The sequence below is a fragment of the Equus asinus genome, chromosome 7 (genome assembly GCF_041296235.1).
Source record: "Equus asinus isolate D_3611 breed Donkey chromosome 7, EquAss-T2T_v2, whole genome shotgun sequence".
NCBI lineage: Eukaryota > Metazoa > Chordata > Mammalia > Perissodactyla > Equidae > Equus > Equus asinus.
In genome coordinates, this window is record NC_091796.1 from 66,016,513 (window position 1) to 66,040,648 (window position 24,136).

General features: G+C 36.0%; 1 protein-coding gene across 3 annotated transcripts in view; it reads right to left on the minus strand.

The window, feature by feature from the left end:
- The window catches only part of WDHD1 (WD repeat and HMG-box DNA binding protein 1), a 63,580-nt gene that overhangs the window by 20,537 nt on the left and 18,907 nt on the right, over nt 1-24,136 (minus strand). For 2 of the 3 annotated variants that reach the window (XM_044773620.2, XM_014864693.3), the window contains exons 8-15: nt 23,566-23,672; nt 23,198-23,339; nt 19,281-19,491; nt 17,728-17,915; nt 16,856-17,040; nt 14,154-14,395; nt 12,654-12,791; nt 10,942-11,098 (exon numbers count right to left, since the gene is read on the minus strand). In XM_044773620.2, the coding sequence (XP_044629555.2) occupies nt 10,942-11,098; nt 12,654-12,791; nt 14,154-14,395; nt 16,856-17,040; nt 17,728-17,915; nt 19,281-19,491; nt 23,198-23,339; nt 23,566-23,672 (1,370 nt within the window). Of the gene's footprint in view, nt 1-7,591; nt 7,792-10,941; nt 11,099-12,653; nt 12,792-14,153; nt 14,396-16,855; nt 17,041-17,727; nt 17,916-19,280; nt 19,492-23,197; nt 23,340-23,565; nt 23,673-24,136 lie in introns of those variants that run through there. The other variant, XM_070513663.1, reaches the window with a different exon arrangement.

Genomic DNA, 24,136 nt, shown 5'->3' on the forward strand with positions numbered 1-24,136 from the left:
CAGGACCTGGACCAGAAGAAACTGGTGGCTCCCCTTCTTTTATTCCCGTGGTCTACTGTTGCACGGTGTCCATGCATTCATACAGGCACCATGAACTGTCAGTAGAATAAATTTAAGGTGCCACTTTATGTACTAGAATTACCACGTGCATGTAGATGCTGTAATTTATAAATACAAATTGATGTTAAAATATAATTTTTAGGTCTATAGAAGCTTTCTGTTATTTTAGATTCTCTCTCAACTGACAGTAAATGTAGAGCCACTATCATTTAGAGGTCATGGAATGTTTTGACATTTGAAAGAGCTCTTATACTTTAAAATGTCAGGAGCCAGTGGCCTAGACAATTTCTAAAATCCTTCCAAGTCTAAGAGCTGTAATTTAGAGTCCATTATTTCTTTATCCTGTGTTGAATCTAACAGTTAAATGTTACCAGCTGTAATTACCATGTCCTTTAATGAGAGTTAAAACTCTTTGCAGACCTTAACTGAAAAGCAGGTAAGAATGGAAGGCCGGTTGTGTAAATGGCTAGGGGGTATAAAAATTAAACTTAATAAAATATTTCTAATATTAAAATTAAATGAAAAAAATTATTCATTGCAAATAAATAATTTCACATACCGCCTTAAGATCACAAATGACATTCACTAACAAAATGAATCATCTTACTTGAATAAACATTAGATGGAATAGTAAAAATCCTTATAGATTCAAAACTTAACCTCTTAGTAAGATAAAATGTGAATTCTTTCATTCAAATTACTAAATAACTTGATTCCTGGAAATGGACATGCAAGAAATTCCAGAGAAAAATTTACACTCTAAGAACTGCTAAAAACAGTTAACTAATATACTCCTGATACCAAACATGTCAATAATGGAATACTTGGAGATTTTGAAAAGACAAGAGAGAATTGATAACCAGCAATTCATCTATGGTTCTCTACTAAGTTCAATTTTGTGTTTTCTAAGAAGGCTATGATTCTCTTCTCAAACATCCCACACTGCCTTAAAAATACCCTCAACCTTGCTTCATTAGACAGGAATTCCTGTCACCTTTAATTACCAAATCTATCCGTATTTGTGTCTATCTTCTTCCTTCTCACTACAACTGATAAAATGTCTTACCTTTCTATTCTGGGTAGGTGGTCTAAAATCTATCACTTTTTTTTGTTTTTTGAGAATTTCATTCCTTTGGTTGTCTTCTTTTCTTACATTGTCAATCTCACCCTCTTTACTGAATTTATTGCCAAAAAGACTATAAAAATGCTCTACAATCACCCAAGCTAAATAATACCTTCCTTGACTTCTCATCCTCCTTTAGATACCTCCCCAGATCACTGCTCCTCTTCACAGCAAAACTTCTTGAAGACTTATCTATATATTATGCTTTCATTTCTTTACCTCCCATGCTCTCAGCCCACCCCAATCTGGAATTTATCATGATACTAAAACCACTTTTATAAGGGTTACCAGTAAATTCCATGCAGCCAAATTAAGAAGTCTTCTTGAATTTGACTTCTAGACTTATCTTATTCAGGTTATTGAATTGCCTCCTTCATTTAAAAAAAAAAATCAACTTAATTTTTGAACAAGTAATATATTTACATGCACAAAAAGTAAAAAAATACAGAGAAATTTCCCATACTATCCTCTGAGTTTTCCTCTACCAGGTAACTATTGTTGTTAGTTTCCTTTTTACTCTTCCTTTTTACTCTTTGGCATAAATAAGCAAATACAATTGTGTAGTGTTCTTATTCTCTTTCCCGTTTTATACAAATGGGATTCATTTCACTTAACACATCTTTCAGATCTTTCCACATCATTACACAGAGCGTCCTTACTCTCTTTTTATATATTTTTTGATTGAGGTCATATAGTTTATAACACTATGAAATTTCAGTTGTACATTCTTATTTGTCAGTCACCATATAAACGTGCCCCTCCATCCCTTTTGCCAACTCCCCAACCCCCTTCACCACTGGTAACCACTAGACTGTTCTCTTTGTCTGTGTTAGTTTATCCTCCATCTATGAGTGAAATCATATGGTGTTTGTCTTTGTCTTTGTCTGGCTTATTTCGCTTAACATAATACTCTCAAAGTCCATCACGTTGTTGCAAATGGTACAATTTTGTCTTCTTTTATGGCTGAGTAGTGCTCCCTTGTATATGTACCACATCTTCTTTATCCAATCATCGGTGGATGGGCACTTGGGTTGCTTCCACTCCTTGGCTATAGTAAATAATGCTGCAATGAATAAAGAGGTGCACAAGTCTCTTTGAACAGTTGATTTCTAGTTCTCTGGATAGATACCCAGTAGTGGGATAGCTGGGTCATATGGTATTTCTATTTTTAATTTTTTGAGAAATCTGCATACCGTTTTCCATAGTGGCCGCACCAGTTTACATTCCCACCAGCAGTGTATGAGGGTTCCCTTTTCTCCACACCCTCTCCAACATGTGTTCTTTTTTCTCATGGTGATTATAGCCATTCTAATGGGTGTAAGGTGATATCTTAGTGTAGTTCTGATTTCCATTTTCCTGATGATTAGTGATGTTGAACATCTTTTCATGCACCTATTTGCCATCTGTATACCTTCTTTGGAAAAACGTCTGCTCATATCCTTTGCCCATTGTTTGATCGGGTTTGCTTTTTTGTTTTTTAGTTGTGTGAGTTCTTTACATATTTTGGAGATTACCCCCCTGTCAGATATATGATTTGCAAATATTTTCTCCCAGTTTGTGGGTTGTCTTTTCGTTTTGTTCCTAGTTTTCTTTGTCTTGCAGAATCTCTTTAGTCTGATGAAGTCCCACTAGCTTATTTTTTTTGTTTCCCCTGTCCGAGTAGGCATGGCATTTGAAAAGATCCTTCTAAAACTGACGTCAAAGAGTGTATTGCCTATATTTTCTTCTAGGAGCTTTATGGTTTCAGTTCTTACCTTAAAGTCTTTGATCCATTTTGAGTTAATTTTTTTGTATGGCACAAGATAGTGATCTACTTTCGTTCTTTTGCATGTGGCTGTCCAGTTTTCCCAACACCATTTATTGAAGAGACTTCCCTTTCTCTATTGTATGTTCTTGGCTCCTTTGTCAAAGATCAGCTGTCCATAGATGTGTGGTTTTATTTCTGGGCTTTCAATCCTGTTCCATTGATCTATGTCTTTGCTTTTGTACCAGTACCATGCTGTTTTGATTACCTTGGCTTTGTAATATATTTGGAAGTCTGGGAGTGTGATGCCTCCAGCTTTGTTCTTTCTTCTCAGCATTTCTTTAGCTCTTGGGGGTCTCTTGTTGCCCCACAGGAATTTTAGGATTCTTTCCTCTAATTCCGTGAAGAATGTCACTGGGATTCTGATTGGGATTACACTGAATCTGTAGATTGCTTTAAGTAGTATGGACATTGCAACTATATTTATTCTTCCAAGCAACGTGCATGGAATAGCTTTCCAGCTCTATGTCATCATCGATTTCTTTTGGTAACGTCTTATGGTTTTCATTGTATAGATCTTTCACCTCCTTGGTTAATTTATTCCTAGATATTTTATTCTTTTTGTTGTGATTGTATTCTTGAGTTCTCTTTCTGCTAGTTTGTTACTAGAGTCTAGAAACACAACTGATTTTTTTAAGTTGATTTCGTACCCTGCAACTTTGCTGTAATTGTTGATTATCTCTAATAGTTTTCCAATGGATTCTTTAGGGTTTTCTATATATAAAATCATATTGGCTGGATACAGTGGGAGTTTCACTTCTTCACTGCCTATATGGACTCCTTTTATTTCTTTTTCTTGCCTAACTGCTCTGGCCAAAACCTCCAGTACTATGTTGAATAAGAGTGGTGAGAGTGGGCACCCTTGTCTTGTTCCTGTTCTCAGAGGGATGGCTTTCAGCTTTTCCCCATTGAGTATGATGTTGGCTGTGCATTTGTCACATATAGCCTTTATCATGTTGAGGTGCTTTCCTTCTATACCCATTTTATTGAGAATTTTTATCGTAAATGGATGCTGCATCTCGTCAAATGCTTTCTCTGTATCTACTGAGATGATCATGTGGTTTTTATTCCTCATTTTGTGAACGTAGTGTATCACATTGATTGATCTGCACATGTTTAACCATCCCTGTGTCCCTGGTGAAAATCCCACTTGATCATGGTGTACGATCTTTTTAATGTATTGCTGTATTTGGTTTGCCAATATTTTGTTAAGGATTTCTGCATTTATGTTCATCAGCAATATTGGCCTGCAATTTTTCTTCTTTGTGTTATCCTTGTCTGGCTTTGGTATCAGGATGATGTTAACCTTGTAGAATGTGTTAGGATGTGTTCTGACTTGCTCAATTTTTTTGTAGTAGTCTGAGAAGGATAGGTATTTAAATCTTCTTTGAATGTTTGGCAGAATTCTTCAGAAAAGTCACCTGGTCCTGGACTTTTGTTTTTTGGGAGGTTTTTGATTATTGTTTCAATCTCTTTACTTGTGACTGGTCGATTCAGATTATCTATTTCTTGTTGGTTCAGTATTGGGAGGCTGTATCAGTGTAAGAATTTATGCATTTCTGCTAGATCGTCCAATTTGTTAGCATATAGTTTTTCATACTATTCTCTTATAATCCTTTATATCTCTGTGGTATCTGTTGCAATTTCTCCTGTTTGATTTCTAATTTTATTTATTTGGGGCTTCTCTTTTTTCTTTAGTGAGTCTGGCTAAGGGTTTGTCAATTTTGTTTATCTTCTCGAAGAATCAGCTCATTGCTTCACTGATCCTTTAAAGCATTTTTTTTGTTTCAATTTCATTTATTTCTGCTCTAATTTTTATTATTGCCCTCCTGCTGACTTTGGGCTTTGTTCTTCTTTTTCTAATTCTGTTAGATGTACTTTAAGATTGCTTATTTGAGATTTTTCTTGTTTGTTAAGGTGGACCTGTAGTGCTTGAATTTCCCTCTTCCCTTTTCCTGCATCCCATGTGAGCTGGTATGGTGTATTTTCATTCTAATTTGTCTCCAGATATCTTTTGATTTCTCCTTTAATTTCTTCAATGATCCACTGGTCATTTAGTAGCATACTGTTTAGTTTCCACATGTCTGTCACTTTCCCAGCTTTTTTCTTGTAGTTGATTTCTAGTTTCATAGCATTATGGTTGGAAAAAGTACTTGATATGATTTCAATCTTCTTAAATTTACTGATGCTTGCCTTGTTTCCCAACATATGGTCTATCCTTGAGAATGTTCCATGTGCACTTGAGAAGAATGTGTATTCTGTTGTTTTTGGATGGAGTGTTCTATATATGCCTATTAAGTCCATCTGGTCTAGTTTTCGTTTAAAGCTACTATTTCTTTGTTGGCTTTCTGTCTGGATGATCTACCCATTGACTAAAGTAAAGTATTAAGGTCCCCTACTACTGTTATGTTGTTGTTAATATCTCCTTTCAGGTTCCTTAATAGTTGCTTTATGTACTTTGGTGCTCCTGCGTTGGGTGCACACATATTTATAAGAGTTATGTCTTCTTGGTAGAGTGTCCCTTTGATCATTATATACTGCCCCTCTTTGTCTCTCATTGCTTGTTCTATCTTGAAGTCTACTTTGTCTGATATAAGGATGGCCCACACCTGCTTTCTTTCGTTTTCCATCAGCTTGGAGTATTGTCTTCCATCCCTTCTCTCTGAGCCTGTGTTAGTCTTTAGAGCTGAGATGTGTTCCGGGAGGCAGCATATTGTTGGGTCTAGGTTTTTAATCCATCCCACCACTCTGTGTCTTTCTATTAGAGAATTCAAGCCATTTACTTTTAGAGTGATTGATATATGAGGGCTTAATGCTATCATTTTATTGCTCATTTTCGAGTTCTTCTGCATTTCCCTTGTTTCTCGTCCCATGTATTTTGGACTAACAATTCAGTTTGGTAGCTCTCTATGATGGTTTTCTTAGTTTTTTCTTTATTCATCATTTGTGTCTCTGTTCCTATTACTTTTCTAGTGGTTACCATAAGGTTTGTATAGAAAATCTCATAGATGAGATAGTCCATTTTCTGATAGCCTCTTATTTCCTTAGACTAAGCCAATTCCATGCCTTTCCTCTTCCCCTTCTAAATTACTATTGTCAGAACTTATTCCATCTTGTATTGTGGGTTTCTGATTAAAATGACAAGATTACATTCATTTTTGATGTTTTTCTTCCCTTTATCTTTAATGTTATAATTGTTTGCTAAACCATTCTGATAGAGAGTTGCAATTTTCTGATTTTATCTACCTATGTATCTCCTTGCTCAAGGCTTGGTAAACCCTTTCTTTTGTTTTCAGGTATGAGGACCTTCTTGAGCATTTCTTGCAGGGGGGTCTTGTGGGATGAACTCCCTTAGCTTTTGTTTATCTGGGTAAGTTTTTATTTCTCCATCATATCTAAAGGATATGGGTGCTTGTCATTTTCTCTGGATAGAGTACTCTTTGCTGAAAGTTTTTGTCTTTCAGAATTTTGAACATATGATTCCACTCTTTCCTAGGCTGTACTGTTTTCACCGAGAAATCCGCTGAAAGCCTGATAGGAGTTCTTTGGTAAGTTATTTTCTTCCGCCTTGCTGCCTTTATTATTTTTTCTTTGTCATTGACTTTTGCCAGCTTCACTACTATATGTCTTGCAGTAGGTCTTTTTACATTGACATAGTTAGGAGATCTGGTGGCCTCCTCCAGGTGGATTTCCATCTCCTTCCCCAGGTTTGGGAAATTCTCCGCTACTATTTCTTTGAACAAGCTTTATGCTCTATTCTCCTCTTCTCCCTCTGGAATACCTATAATCCTTATGTTGCATTTCCTAATTGAGTCTGATATTTCTCGGAGAATTTCTTCATTTCTTTTTACCCTTAGTTCTCTCTCCTCCTCCATCTGAAGCATTTCTATATTTCTGTCCTCCAGACTGCTAATTCTATCCTCCATAATATCAGCTCTGTCATCCAGGGAATCTAGATTTTTCTTTATCTCATCCATTATGTTTTTCATCTCTAACATTTCATTGGTTTTTCTTTACAGTTTCAATCTCTTTTGTGAAGAATTCCCTCTGTTCATTAATTCTGTTCCTGATTTAATTGAACTATGTGTATTTTCTTGAAACTCATTGAGTTTTTTATGGTAGCTATTTTGAATTCTCTGTCATTTAGATTATAAATTCAGGCTTGATTTCTCGGTGCTTGTCAGTTTCCTTCTGGTCTGCAGTATTAATATATTTCTTGATACTATTTGATGGCATGGATTTGTGACTTTGCATAGTGATAGTATCTGGTCGCAGTTTCCACCTGCCACCAATGGGTAGTGGGGTCAAAAACTGTATTCTGAGCTGGTCATGATCCCTGGTGTCTGTGCCCATCTGTGACTGCCAGTTTGCTTGCTCACAGCTGCTTCTTTTCTATCATTTGGGCAGGCGCTCTGGCCAACTGGCTGAGCTGGAGCACTGGGCAGGGGGAGTGGCACTTTCTTTCACCTGCACAGTCTCAGGGGCATTCTCCCTCTGCCCTCACTATCTGCTCTCCTGCAGTGCTGGCTTGATGGAGACACTGACTATAGCTTACCTACTTCTGTGTGGAGCTTTCCCACAGGCTGTGAGGGAACTTGGACAGCAAAGGTGTTCCCGTGGAGGGTCGCCCCTCCCCGCCTCTTCTCAGAGCTGTGCACGGTCCTGCACCCTGGGTTGCTATTGTTGGAGAGGAAGAAGAGGACCCCTTACCTCCTTTCCACTTCCTCCAGGGTGTCCAGCACCTCCACCTTCAGACGTGTGGCTGCGTGGGTCTCTCAGATGTCTTGTGTTGTGTGAATGTCCTCTGTTGGCATATGAATGTCATTTTCATTGTATCTTAGGGGGGAGCATCTAAGGCGAGAGCTCACTCTGCCATGGTGCTGATGTCACTCCTATCCTTACTCTTTTTAATAATAGTTTTATTAACATATAGTTCATATACCAGAGTTTACACAGAATGTACCATAGCCCTGTCACACCAGAGTGTACAATTCAGTTTTTAGTATATTCACAGAGTTGTGCTTGTATTACCACTATCTAATTCCAAAACATTTTCATTACCCCAAAGAGAAACCTCACACAAACTACCAGTCACTCCCTATTCTCCAGAGACCTCTCCTGTGCAAACCCCTGGCAATCACTAACCTAGCTTGCGTCTCTATAGATTTGCCTATTCTGGACATTTCATATAAATGAAATCATATAATCTACAGCCGTTTGTGTCTGGCTTCCTTTATTTAGCATGTTTTCAAGGTTCATCCATGTTGTAGCATGTATCAGTATTTCATTTCTTTTACAGCCCAATAATCCACTGTATGGATATACCATGATTTACTTTTATCCATTCATCAGTTGATAGACATTTGCATTGTTTCCACTTTTTAGCTATTATGAATAAATCTACTGTGAACGTTCAAGTACAAGTTTTTGTATGGATGTTTTCAGTTCTCTTGGTTATATACCTAGGAGTGGAACAGCTGGGTCATGTGGTAACCCTATGTTTAACTTTTTGAGGAACTGCTAAACTGTAACATTTTACATCTTCACACGTGATGTTTGAGGGTTCTAATTTCTCTGCATCCTCATCAACACGTGTTATTGTCTGTCTCTTTGGATTATAGCCATCCCAGTGTGTGTGAAGCAGTATCTCTGGTTTCTATTTGAATTTCCCTAATGACTAATGACATTGAATATCTTTTCATATGCTTTTTGGCCATGCATATATCTTCTTTGGAGAAATGTCTATTCAAATCCTTTGCCTATTTTTTAACTGCATTGTCCTCTTTTGAGTTTTAAGAGTTCTTTATATATTCTGGATACATGTCCCTTATCATATATATGATTTGTTTCACCCTTTAAAAAAAAATTACATAGTATTCTAGTGAATAGATATACAGAATATACTTCTCTATTCTACTAACGGATATTTAGGTTTCCAATCTCTTGCTAATATTAACAATCCTACAATGTAGGATATCTTTTACATGTATCATTTCCCACATTTGCTAGCAGCAGACTTCCTAAACTTTAACATGCATACAAATCACCTGAAGATCTTGTTAAAATGCAGGTTCTGATTTAGTAGGTCTGATCTGAGATTCAGCATTTCTAATAAGCTATCTGGTGATGCTGATGCTGCTGGTCCATGGATCATACTTTAAATAGCAAGCGTCACTGTATCTGTAGGACTAATCCTAAAAGTAGAATTATTGGATCAAAGGGCATATGTATTAACACTGGCAGTTCTTGACAAACTGCCTTCCATAGGGATTGTAACCGATTTATGCTCTTACCAGCAATGTATAAATGTGATTATTTCCTCACAGCCTCACCAACCAAGAGTTTATTAAATTTTCAGATTTTTCCAATTTTATATGTAAAAAGAGAATTTTCTTTTTAGTTTGGAGTTGTATTTACCTTATTTTGAGTGGTATCAATCATCTTTTTATATATATATTTTTTAAAGATTTTATTGTTTTTTTTCCCTTTTTCTCCCCAAAGCCCCCCAGTACACAGTTGTATATTCTTCCTTGTGGGTCCTTCTAGTTGTGGCATGTGGGACGCTGCCTCAGTGTCGTTTGATGAGCAGTGCCATGTCCACACCCAGGATTCGAACCAACGAAACACTGGGCCGCCTGCAGCAGAGCGCGCAAACTTTACCACTCGGCCACAGGGCCAGCCCCTATCTTTTTATATTTTTGAGAGCAATTTTTATTTCCCTTTCTGACTACTGCCTGTTTCTTGAAATAGTCTTCACTTCTAGCTTCTGTGATATGACCCTCTTCAGGTGATTTTCTCTTACTTGCTTAGTTAACCCTCTTTTTTTTCTCATTCAAAAGCTCCTACTCCAATATCTGACCTCTAAATGTTGGAATTTCTTAGGTTTGGGTTCTGAGGCCTTTTTTCTAAGTCATCTCACTCATTACTATGACTTGAAATACTTTCTATACTCTGGTGATTCTAAAATTTATATCTCTAGCCAAAATTCTTCCTCTAAATTTAAATTGTATATTCCAATACCTTCTTAATAGCTCTATTTGAAAATTTTGCAGGCCATTTCAAACTTAGCACACACAAGAGAGAATTCATTTTCATCTCCCTTATTTCTTTAAATGGTACGACTACCCATCTAGTTGCTTTACTAGAAACATGGGTGTCATTATTGATTCTTCTCTCTCACGCTCAATCCCCACTGTAACAGAAAATACTACTGTTTCTATCTTGAATCTGCTTCTCTTCATTTACACCACCTGCACAATAGTTCCAGCCATAGTTACAGCTCAGCTAGATGACAGCAAAATCTTCCTCGGTGTTTCTCAATGGAGGCACTGAATGTGTCCTTCCATGATTCTCCATCACAAGTCTGCTCAGATTAATTAGTGGCGTTTACCCCAAGGAGTAATTACTATTTACTTGTTTCTATCTCTCTCCTCAGATTGTAAGCTCTATGAAAGCAGAGACCTCTTTGTTCACCAAGTACCTACACAACATCACTGACAATCTTTTAGATCAATAAGATATCAGGTGTCAAAAAGAGGAAAATCTTCAACCCAATACTGAATAGAGACTAAATGGATTGAGAATTCTACATTTGCAGTCAACTACTAAATTTCTACTAGCCTTCTCCCCAACTACAATAATTAAGCTAAAAAATCTCAAAAAGCACCCAAATTATATACATTCAATTCTAACTCACAGTTAAAAATAAAAAGCTGCAATAAAACATGAAACACTGTGTTTAACCAGAACTTTCCTCCCTGTCTGGCTGAAATGATGCTACAGTCACACTAACTTAATTTCTGTTTTGTTCAATAAGTTCCAAGTTAAGCAACTGGTTGAAAACTCCAGAGTGAATATACACAAATTCCTAATTTAGTGACTATGGAAAGCAAGCAAATGAACTAAGGTGAAAGCCAAATAAAAAACACACTTTAAGCATTTTCTAATAGCCCACCTCAGTTGCTGGGGATTTTCATGGATACCAACCACCCAGTAGTGATCAGATTTTCCTTTGCAGTGTTCTCTTGTGTTACATACTGGAGTCCATGTATTACCAAACCCTCTGTTAAGCATTCGAACAATGCCTTCTGAATCCACATAACATGGGGTGCCTATACAGCAAGAGAAAAACAAGTCATTTGGAGACGCAGTTACATATTTGTTAAATAAATCATATTTTAAGACTACATACCAATGATTCAACTTCCAATTCAAAATAAAAAAACAAAACAAAAAGGCAAATAATTCAAGATTATTTCCCACAAAAACTCACTAACGACATAGAGTAAGATCTAACTGAAGGGAAAAAAATTGCATATATGACTGAAATTTACCCAAATAAGAGAAAAAAACTGATAGTTTCAGTAAAAACTATGCCACCTGCTGGAATAGAGTAATAGTTTTAGAAGCCAATTTCAGTAAAAAATTAAAATTTGAATCTGAAGCCTCCCTGGCTAAGAGATACTTGGAAAAATGACCAGCACCCAGAGCAAGGCGATGATGCAGGGAAGTCCACCTTCAGTCCTCCTCCTCCCCCCCTCGCTCTCAGCCTTGCCGCTGTTCTGCCCGCCAACTCCTAGGTAAGCAACTCTTACCTAGGAGACAAGTAAGATCCCTACTCCCACCTACGCTGGTCCCATCGCAGGACACGTGCGGCAACTTCCCTAATTACGCCTTCTCTTATCTATGACTCCACAGCCTCTCACTCTGCAAACAGCAGTTTCCTCAGTCTAGATTTGATTGGGAATTGGAAAAAATAAAGCTATACAAATGGAAGTTAGCAATGGTCACATTATTAAAGCATAAACAACTAATAATATCCCAATAGAAAACACATCCAAAAATGGTTGATGTTTTAAAGACACATTGGAGTTTCCAATGATGTAACTGAAGGGCACAAATCTCCAATAACAGAAATATTTAAGCCAGGAGACAGGGTTAACAGGTGCCTTAAAATAAGATACTCCTCAGTGTCCTTCAAATCATCTGTCATAAGCCACCATGAAATGAGTCTACAACAGCACTGTCCAACAGAAATATCATGTGAGCCACAAACGTAATTTTTAATTTCCTAGTGCTACATGAGAAAAGAGAAAAAAAAAATGAAGCTAATTCCAATAATATGTTTTATTAAGTCTAATACATCCAAAAAATAATCATTTTAACAGGTAATCAATGAAAAGAATTATTAATGAGATTTTTTTACATTCTTTTTTTCATACTAAGTCTTCAAAATTTGGAGAGTATTTTATACTTACAGCACATCTCAATTCAGATTAGCCACATTTCAAGTGCTCAGTAGCCACATGCGGCTAATGGTTACTGTAGTAGACAGTGTAACAATAGAAAATTCCTGATTTTTGTGTAGAATCTACTGGAAAGCCACAACTTTACCATGTGTATTTCCTCCTTGCTATCTAAAAAACTTTCAGAAAAATATATTTCCGTCTTTGTAAGTTTTCTAGTGAGAAGGCTTGCAAAAAAAAAAGACCTTGTACATAAAAAAATGGCTACCTTGCCTAATAATTCCAGTTCCAGTTTTGCCAACATATTAAAATAAAAAAATTAAACATATTATATGGAAAACTCATCTTTAAATAAATTAGGAAAAAACAGTGAAATCAATTTCTTCTTAAAAAATGTCTTTAATAAATTAATTTGTCTTGCCTTCAGCTGAAAATCCAACCCATACAAGGTAGGATTTCCTTGTAAGAGGAAGAGGATCACCATACAAAATTTGCTTTTTCTCTTTCCCCAGCTCTAGCAGTTGAACTCCAAGGCACTGATCCCCATCAAATCCTGTACCTAGTGAGAAAATGTAAACATAAATCAGGTATCAAAGGTTATTTAGCTATAATGCAGTCTAAATTATTTCCCGTGAATTGAACCGATTTTGTGATGAATTCTTAGATTAAGTAGCACTACTTTTTATGGCTAACTCTAACTGAGGCACCATTCAGGTATTAGAAGTAGAATACTATGCTACATGGACTATTTATAGAAAGCAGTTATAAGTGGTAATTCGTTCACTCAAGAAACATTTACAGAGAGCTAACTGTGCCAGACACTGGGACTATAATGGTAAACAAGGCAAAGTCATTGTTCTCATGAAATTAATATTTAGGTAGAAGACAAATTAATAAAACAAAAAGAACAAAAATGCTAAGTGAGCAGCTGCATTGACAATATGCCATCTTCTGAGATGGGGAAACTAAGTAAGAACCAAGTTTGGAGGGGAAAAAAAATCAAAGGTTTTATTGTGACCAAGTTAAATTTGAGATGCGTATCGAAACTCTACATAGAGATTCCAAGTGGGCAAATGGATATGTAAGTCTAGAGACACAAGAAGAGTGTAGGGCTGGCAATATTAATTTACAAGTCATGGACACATAGATGCATGTAAAGCCATGGGCCTTGATAAGATTCCCCAGGGCAGTTTCTCAAACTGCATTTTTTGTCCTACGAGTCATGAAATCAGTTTAGAGTTGCAACCAGCATTTAAAGAAAAATGAAACCAAGGAGTAAATATTGTCCATTAGACTTTCATTTCAGTTACATTTGCAGAGATGTACAGGATAGCAATGTAGAATCTACTTCTTACCATGGCTAAGCAGTCAAAAGACTGAAAGTTCCTGACCTAGAGAGAGCAGGGAAGAGGGGCTGTGACTAAGTCCTGGAACTTCAGAGGAGGAGGAGCCAGCAAGAGAGCTGAGGGAGGTATCAGAGAGAAAAAAATAAGCATAAAGAGATCATTGGCAACCTTGATAAAACCAGTCTGAGCACAGCAGTAGGGACTGCAGAGAGAATGTGAGGTGGGGAAAAGAAGGCAGCAACTTTTTAAAAAGTCACAAGAGTGAGTTTACTTTCTGAGGTATTTAAACTTTGCAAATTCTTATAAGATACAGACATGGAAGTATTTAACCAAACCCTACCTGGAAATTCTTTCTCTAATACAGTTCTTCTATAAATAAAATGTTTTAATTTTCATTGTTATTAGTAAATACAACAAAATTCTGCATGCTCAAAGATTACCCTAATTCAAATGCTAAAATAACTGCAAAAAAGAGGGATATAATCCAAGACAAAAAAAGAGGAAGGAAAAAAGCTCATGCAATTTCCGTTTTACTTCAGGTCATGGTAAAATTATAAGACAAGGAAAAAACCTACCTCTATGATAAACAATGAGAAGCTGTTCTCCATGTCCTGCCATTGACACCACAGGCCCAAGAAGACTGAAGACCTCTTTCTGAACACCTCCAATAGTGAACAATCGAAGGAGCAAGGCACTAGAGGCAGCAGCAGCCCACCCCTGACCAAGACAAATGGCTTCAACATCCTCATTCTGGGGCATGTCTACTATCCACTCTTTGCTTGAATCCCAAGAACTAAAGTGCAGGCAGTGAAGCTTGCTAAAAATTAAAACAAGACAGATATATATTTTATATATATATATAACTAATCATGATACCTAGTAACAAAACCAAATAGTTTATTTTCCTGTTACACACAAAAAGTACAAGAAATGGCTTTAAGAAAGCAATTTTAAAATATACTTAAAGTGAACTATATTAAAACCACTAAGAGTCATGTTATTGAAGAATATTTAAAGATACAGGAAAATGCTCACAACACAACATTAAACGAAAAAAGTAGGCCAAATCTAGAGTATGTTCCTAGGTTGTACACACGCACAAAATTCACAACCAAACTATAAAAAAGGAAAGCAGCAACAAAATGTTAGGAAACAGTTCACTCGCTGCCAAAAAAAATTTAGTATGGAAGAATAAAAAAAGAGAAAAATCACACAAAATCTCACCAGCAAGATTACCAACTATTGCTTACAATTTATGTTTCCAGTCTTTTTTCTTTGCAGACATATACCTTATTAAGCTTAAGCTTCGAAATGCAGATACCATAGTATCTAGAATCAGAGACAGTACTGACTTTCTGAACAGTAATAATGAAAAGGTAACACTGTATATAGCTGTGAAATAATATGTCTAGGAAAATAAAGAAAAAGACAAATTTTGAAATTAAAATTACACATAGAGGGGCTGGCCCTGTGGCTGAGTGGTTAAATTTGCACACTCTGCTTTGGTGGCCTGGGTTCACAGGTTCGGATCCTGGGCACAGTCCTATACCACTTATCAGCCGTGCTGTGGTGAACCCACAAGCAAAATAGAGGAAGACTGGCACAGATGTTAGCTCAGGGCTAATCTTCCTCAAGCAAAAAAAGAGGAAGATTGGCAATAGATATTAGCTCAGGATAAATCTTCCTCAGCAAAAAACAAAAACAAAAACACCCCCAAAAAAACCCATGGAAATGTTCTAATTATGTAAGATATTCTGAGTTAGAGACACTGAGTCAACAGTGATTTATTTTAGTAAATTGATTTATTCAATTATGAAGTATTGAGTTGATTTTACAATGCGTAAATTAGGAAACCGATGAAAATGGTAAAATGATCTACTATAGTGTTTCTTAGACTTTAACAGATACTCAGTCACCTGAGGATATGGTTAAAACGCAGATTCTGATTCAGAAGGTCTGAGGTGGGGTCTGAGATTCTGTGTTTTCAACAAGCTCCCAGGTGATGAAGGCCCCTAGTTTGTGGACCACATTTGGAGCAGCAAGGAACGAATATATCCAATCAGAAGGATTTGAATTTCAAATCACGTGGGAGTTAGTAAACTGTATAATCAAGTATATAAGCAATAAGATCACCTGAAGAAAAGAGATCAGAAGAGGGCAATCTGGCTGGAATGACAAAATACTGAGTAAAATATTTTTTCTTCATTAAAAAAAATATGGATTCTGCATCCATTGCTTTTCCATCATGACTTTTTGTCTACCTACCCACCTATCAAAATATCTAAGAGGTACAAAATATATTAAGTAAAAAAATCAAACTGATAATTGAATAGCACTCATAACATTTTTTGGTGTGTTTTTCCTTTTCCCTTTTTTTTTTTTAGAAGAGAAGTTTCAAATCTAATGTATAGTGACAAACAAACTCAGATCAGTAATTGTCCAAGGCTGGGACTGCGTTAACTGCAAAGGGATATGAGGGAACGTTTTTGGGTGATAAAAAATAGTTTGCTTGTAACAGCGGTTACCTAAGTATATATATATTTGTGAAACTCATCAAACTACACACTTACGTATTTTATTGTACATAAGTTATACCTCAATAAGTAAATTTTAAAAAGGAGGGGTTCATACAAAAAGAAACCTAAAAGAATACAGATCAAATTGTTAACGGTAGTTGTATTTGAGAGTAGAAGTCTGGGGGAACTTTCATCTTCTAGAAATTCTGTACTTGTTTGTTTGTTTACAATTAGTATATATTACTCTTATAATGCTAATAAAAACAATAACAACATAAAAAACAGCCCCACTTCTCTTGCATTATAAATCATGTCACATCATTTTGACATGTATTAGAGAATGTAATGACAGGACATATGTTCTGAGGTATTATAGGTGGGCTGGTATTTGTACCAAAATCTTCTTTCTGAAATTCCATGCTACAAGAGATACAACAATTTTATTAACTTTTTTTTTTTTAAAAGATTTTACTTTTCCTTTTTCTCCCCAAAGCCCCCTGGTACATAGTTGTATATTTTAGTTGTTGGTCCTTCTACTTGTGGCATGTGGGATGCCTCCTCAGTGTAGCCTGACGAGCAGTGCCACGTCCGCGCCCAGGACCCGAACCGGCAAAACCCTGGGCTGCCGAAGCAGAGCGCGCAAACTTAACCACTCGGCCACGGAGCTGGTCCCTAATTTTATTAACTTTTTGTATTAAATTTCAACAATTATTTCTAACAGTTCAACAGTGACAAATTCTTCCTAATAATCTTGAATTTACCTTGCTAGTTCATCAGTGCTTTCGCACGCCAACAAAATAGCTTCATGAGAAAGATCTGCCACTGTATAATTCAAAGTGTTTGATAAGTGTGTTGCATGGTGTATGGAGGTATCATGGAACTCCACATCTATGGCATTGTCTTGCTCATCATTATAGCAGCGAATAATTCCAACAGAGTTCCACACCTACAAACATGTAAGGTTAAATACAAGTCTGAGAACAACTGAGGCGCTGACAATCAGCAGGCTAAAGCAGTACAAATTAACAAATGTTACAATTCAGTCTGTATCGAGCTTTAAGTTACAGGAGCAACCACAGCTCTTCCACCTCTAGATAGTTCCAGGTACCACTAGTAACATCAGAGCCACAATTATTCTTTTCTTCATGAGAAGATGGTATGTATATACTTAGTTATTAGGAAATGGAATATTTAATATTTTTTTAAATAAAAATTCCATGACTGGCATTTAAAAAATACTTTACAACTGGCCTTTGAACAACCAAACCAGCTGCCTTCTAAAAACACGTTCTAACTAGTGTTCTGGAATCAGCATAATCTCCTATATAAAACTAAAATAATATGAGAAATAAGGCTTGGAAGTATACCCAAGAAAACTGCAAGATATAGTCACATTTACTAATGCTCATTATATATCATCTTGCAAAGCAGAATTTTATTTAACACAATTTTCAACAAGGTTGAAATAAGACTAAAACTGTGAGTTAACTGTAAAATAAATCAACCACAAAATTATAATTAGCCAAGTGTTGCAAGCCAGTTAATCAAGGTTTTTTAAAATATTCTTTACCAAACAAAATTAACTATAGTGAGATAAAACTATGTAAAAGTTAAGTGTAGCCCTAAGGCTCACCATGAATCTGTGAGTGAGGTGCAAGGGTGTGGAACCCGACTGGAATGGCTTTTGCCGGGGAGTTGGCATAGGTCCATCATAAAATGGCCTGTGAGATGTTACAAGTGGTAGATTGTGAATGCCGCCTGCCTGATCATCTTCTTCCTCCTCTTTGAGAAGACCAGAACCAGTTTTTAGCATTGTAACATCTGGAATACAAAAGATTATAATTCGAGAATCATAAATACCAATGACCTGGAAAAAGAAAAGCATTATGAAATCTAATAACCTTTTCTACTCATATTTAACAACACTAACATGCGATTTGCCTCTTTCACTGTGTTAACATTTGCAGTGACGATGCGAAAACAATGGAGAGTAAAACTGTTGGTGCATTAGCATGAATCAAGGCAGTGGTACCAATTTGTTTTAATAACCAATGCATTGTCAGCCAGCACTGAATTGTAGTAAAAATATTAATTTTATTAAATTTTGATCCTTGCATAAATGTTTAAAAAAATGTTATCTGTGCTAAAATGGGAAGCATGCATAAAGAAGCGGGATGGTTGTCTCAAAAAAAAGCATTTAGGCAATTGAGCTGTAAGCTGAACTAACTGACTTTTTCATGGAACACCACTTTTACTTGAAAGAATGCCAGACAAACTATGGTTATACAGACTTGGGTATCTGGCAAACATTTTCTTGAAAATGAATGAAGTGAGCCTGTCATTTAAGAAAAATAACTGACAGAATTTGTTGCCAATGATTAAAAAACTTGGGCTTTCAAGTGAAAATCAGAATATTGGAAAACTTATATCTGCCGCCATGAGCCTGACTGCTTCTTAATATTTAAAAACTTCCGATGAAATTGGTGATGATACTAACAAATACAATTTTGGATAATACATCAATGTTAAGAAGCTCTGCAAACCTTAGGGAGCCAGTATTTTCCAAATTACCAATGCATATGTTACAAAATCAAACACAATAAAAAAGCCATTCAAAGTTCAAGTTAGACCAATGGATTTCAATGTAATAGAGTTGAAAAGTTTTCAGATTCCACATTACAAACAATCTTCAAGAAGCTATCATTTGTTGAGTTTTGGTGCAGCATCAAAGAATATCCACAATTATTTGAATAGGCTATTAAAATACTTCTCCCTTTTCAAACTACTTATTTGTGTGAGGCTGAATTTTCTTCATATACTTCCCACAAAAATAACACACAGCAGTAGACTGAATCCAGGAGGAGATGAGAGAATCCAGCTGTCTCCGATGCCAGACATGGAAGAGACTTGTAGAAAAGGTAAAATAATGCCACTTTTCTTACTAAAGTATTCTTGTTTTTCATAAAAAAATGTTATGTTTATATATAATGAATTTATTAATGTTATTTTAACGTGAATAAATATTTTTGAAACCTTTTTTAACCTATTTAATGCTATAAACTCCCCTCTATTCACTGCTTTAGATACGTTCTACAAATTTAATAATGACTTTAAATAAGTTTTAATAAAAAATTGAAAATATTAATCAAAAGGATGGATCATCAGATCCACAAAGTCAATTCATACCAACTGAGTTTTCATCATCTTCTAAGATGTGACTTCGTTGTCTAGGACGACCTGAAGCCAGCATGAGGTTATCATCATCCTCATCATCATTTATAATCCCTTTTGAAAAAGAAGGCGTCTCAACTGCATTGTCATTTAGAAAATCACCAGCATTACTCGTATCATCTCCATCAAAAAGATCATTGTAATCCTTTTCCACTCTGCTAGATACCTTGAACAAATTAATACAAATTAGAAAGTATTAGTGAACTATTTGGATGAACTCAATTATTCAAAAGGCAATCTGTTAATATGCATCTAAAAACTCTACTAAGTAAGCAAATGCCCTAAGAATATGTAGTAAATATATTTATGAGGACTGTATTTATATTTATATTAAGACCTAGTCCTTACTTTAAATGCCTTATAGTCTTCAGATGCAGGATTGTAGGACAGTAAAGAAATACTGTAACATACCCAAATATAAGGCAAGATTTTATTCCTCAAGTCATTCCCCAGAAAAGAAGTCACCAAGAAGTCGCTATAAAGTCCCTCGTTTACTTTTATTTTGAACAAGATACACTAAGGTAAGACATATTTGCTTTAAATGATCTCAGTTAAAGCTAGTATTTTTTTTTTTTTAAGATTTTTTTATTATTTCCTTTTTCTCCCCAAAGCCCCCCGGTACATAGTTGTATATTCTTCGTTGTGGGTTCTTCTAGTTGTGGCATGTGGGACGCTGCCTCAGCGTGGTCTGATGAGCAGTGCCATGTCCGCGCCCAGGATTCGAACCAACGAAACTCCGCCTGCAGCGGAGCGCGCGAACTTAACCACTCGGCCACGGGGCCAGCCCCTTAAAGCTAGTATTTTTGATGCTTATAGAAGTAAATGGATAGAACCAATAGAAAAACAAAGAAGGCAAAGAAATTCAACACAGAGTTAATCACTGATTCGTAGGAATATGAACATACCCATTGCCTGTATTGGATCTCACTGTAAAGTTTTTGAAATCACTTTAAAAAATGAAATAGTAAGCAGATACATTGTAGAGATCACAAGTTATTCCTATAAGATGAATGAAAACTGTACAAATGTTAAGTCAATAGAAAAATAATATAAATACATATATAATCATATAAAGTAAATAAATATGTAAGTATATATAATATATAAATATAATTATATTAAATTATATTTTTAAATTATATAAATATACATAGTTATAGAAAGTAAAACTTACAGTGTAAAATTTTGTTTTTTAAAGATCGGCACCTGAGCTAACAACTGTTGCCAATCTTTTTTTTTTCCCTGCTTTTTTCTCCCCAAATCCCCTCAGTATATAGTTGTATATTTTAGTTGTGGGTCCTTCTAGCTGTGGCATGTGGGACGCCACCTCAGCATGGCCTGATGAGTGGTCCCATGTCCGTGCCCAGGATGCAAGGCAGCGAAACCCTGGGCCACTGAAGCAGAGCGTGTGAACTTAACCATTCGGCCACGGGGCCAGCCCCTTACAATGTAAAATTCTAATGAGAACAACATTAAGGGATTCAAAAGGGACTATACCACAAAGCTTTTAGATGGAAGTACATGTGATTGTGTTCTGGAAAACTGATATTTAATAAAATGAGGGAACAGAAAAAAATACCCTCATATATTCATATGATTGAAACAAATGATTTCATATATTCATATATTGAAACAAATGATTTGATATGAGTAATTAATAACTAAATGCTATAAGATATTTAACTATTTCATCTATAGTCCTAAATGTACTCAAGTTGATCAAGAAAATTTTTTTGGATTTTCTTATTGGAAAAATGAAGGTTTTGCCTTCTATTTACAGTGAGCGCAATAAAGTGTTAGAGATGTGACAGAAATATGTACTGTGAGGAGTAAAAGCAAAAAGGAGAAAGTAGGCAACTCTGGAGAGAATGGTTAAAGGTTTTACAAGAGGTAACCTTTGAACTAAACATTATTTCTCAATTTACTTTTTGTTTTTAGCACTGTTACACATGAATATAAATTAGTCTAACGGTGTTACAAGGCTTATTGTAAAAATGAAAATAGTCCTCTGCAGAGCATCTGCTCTTTCAGTTGTTTCTTTTGATACCTCCTCCATACTTGTAAATATATTCTAGTGCTATTTTTTCATTTTTCAGTTTGAATCATTATCTATTTAATAGGTCCCATTAACTTCCTTTTATTAGGGAAAATGAGGATTTGGTGCCATTTTTCAACCACCCCTATCCCCATGTATACATGCACACTATTCTCTTACCCTGATCTTCCCAATATAGATATATTCTCATATTGGTTGGATCAATATACAGTATTTAGATTATTATGACCATGTAAATGCTATTTATGGTTGAATAAAAATAATACTAGCAACACTTATAAAGTGTGCTAGGAACTATTCTAATTCTTCATACATAATTCATCTAATTCTCACAACCCTTGGTGATAGGCATTATTTCTATCCTCATTTTACAAATGTAATGCAAAATGATCATTTTTTCTTCCTTTTACAACTTTTTGTTTCTCCTGGAGTTAAGAATCTTCTCGCTCTTTAGGTCTTTTTTCTTAGACAGATTTCCCAAAGATGACTCTTCCAATTTTCTGCCTGAAAAGCATAAGACTGGTGACAACGCTCTGGGAGCCAAGGACGAAAAGTGAGCCGGGAATTTCAACACTGAAATATCATACTTTCATTTAACCCTTTTCAGTACAGTATTTCCCCTTCACCCAAAGCCACTCAACTGTTCTCAGCATCCCTGGAGCAAAGATGCCTATTCCACCTCTTCTAGAGAATAAATCTCCAGCGTTCTGCCAGAATGTACACGGGGGTGAGGGTGGGGAGACATGGCTGTGCTCACTGACGTTGGGACTGGAGGGATGGACTTATTTATTAATCCAACCCTCCTGTTTTCAGCCCCACTTTTAGAAAAATACCTAGTACTACCAAATTCTGAATCTTTGGGGACTCAGTTAGACAAACTGAATTGCACCTCCGCCTTCCCCTACCGAGGTCTTAGGATTCAACTTTTTGACAAGCTAAAGTTAGTTTCCAATCATCTTTCTATTTTCCAGCCTCCAGAATTTTATTACCATTATCACTTCAACTGTCTTCTTTAACTTTATGGAATTATGCATTTTTAAAAATTGCTTTAGGAGCCAGCCCAGTGGCATAGTTGTTAAGTGTGTGCTCCACTTTGGCAGCAAGGGGGTTAACAGGTTCAGATCCCGGGCGCAGACCTAGCACTGCTTATCAAGAAACGCTGTGGCAGCATCCCACATAAAATAGAGAAAGATGGGCACAGATGTTAGCTCAGTGACAGGGTTTCAGGTATCAGGTAACTGAGCAGAAATCAATGAGTGTAAAGAGTACATTCTTTAACTGGAAGTCTAAACCAAGACTTGAAATAGGAATGGGGATATGTGTTTGGCAGGGAAATCATGAACCAAAAGGAGGGATAAGACACGGTGGCCTGTGTAAAGCAGTTCAGTAAGGCTGGATGGCTCAGCATGAGAGGTACGTGGGTAGCCGTAAGAGTTAAGGCTAATTCAGAGCAGAAAAAGTTTATAGGGTAAACTAAATTATAGTTATTAACTCTAATTTTTATCTATAAAATATTTATTTAACAAACAATCCCCAGAACATCAGTTTAGTAAAATAGCATTTCACAAAGGTAATCCTTGGAAAGCCAAGGAATATTAACAGGCATTATACGGAGGTAAGAAAGTTTCCTAGTAAAATATACTCGGGAAATATGAGGTTGAACCAGTTTAAACAGTTTTCGTTACTCTGGATCATCACTGAGCATCTCATATAGTAACACGAATTCCCAAGAAAGTAATGTAGTTTGTGGTGTTTTCAAAACTCGTGTGACTACAGAAAGACCTTGAAGACAGTGTCCTATCATAGTACTTATTACCTTACTACTTGATGCCTTTCCATTGTGGTCACAGACATTCTCCAGGAGCCCGAGGTTTCCTTCTGCATCAGTATAAGCTATCTGACCACAAGTAGGATGCCATGCCAGGCCGCAAACTGCATAACCTTTCTCATGTTTCACCCTAAATATTAAAAAGTAAGTTCTTAAAACATTGTAAAGAAAAATAAAAACTATACATTTCTTTATGTAAATTTAGTTGGAAAAGGTTAAATGATTTTTGATAAACTAAAAGCTATGTGTTTACATTTTGACAATCTAATGATTACAAATTTGAAATGTTTCATACTGAGACAAACAAAAATATGGTAGAAATAAGCAAAAGAGACAAAAGATATATTGAATCATACCTTTCCAAGCAATCTTTGGTTTCCACATTCCAAACTATAATTAAACCATTAATACTCCCTGCAGCTAAATATTGCCCACAAGGAGACCAGGTTACTATATTGAGGGTCTATAAAGAAAAACAATTAATAAATAACAATTTTGTATAATTTGGAACTAAACAGTCATACTACTAAATTCAAATTTTTATAACCCCTATTCTATGTAACTTCTCATTAGATCTGATATACGAATGGCAAGATGAAGTTTGCTTATTTTTTAACTTTCTTTTTCAATAATATTCAGCTATTACTGTATCATGAGGAAATTATACTGGCACAATTTTTTTTTTTAATTGGCCCTGAGCTAACATCTGCCCACCAATCTTTTTTTTCCCTTCTTCTCCCCAAAGCCCCCCTGGACAGTTGTATATCCTAGTTACAGGTCCTTCTAGTTGTGCTATGTGGGACGCTGCCTCAGCATGGCTTGATGAGTGCTGCTAGGCCTGCACCCAGGATCTGAACCAGGCAACCCTGGGCCGCTGAAGCAGAGCACAGGAACTTAACCACTTGGCCACAGGGCTGGCCCCTACTG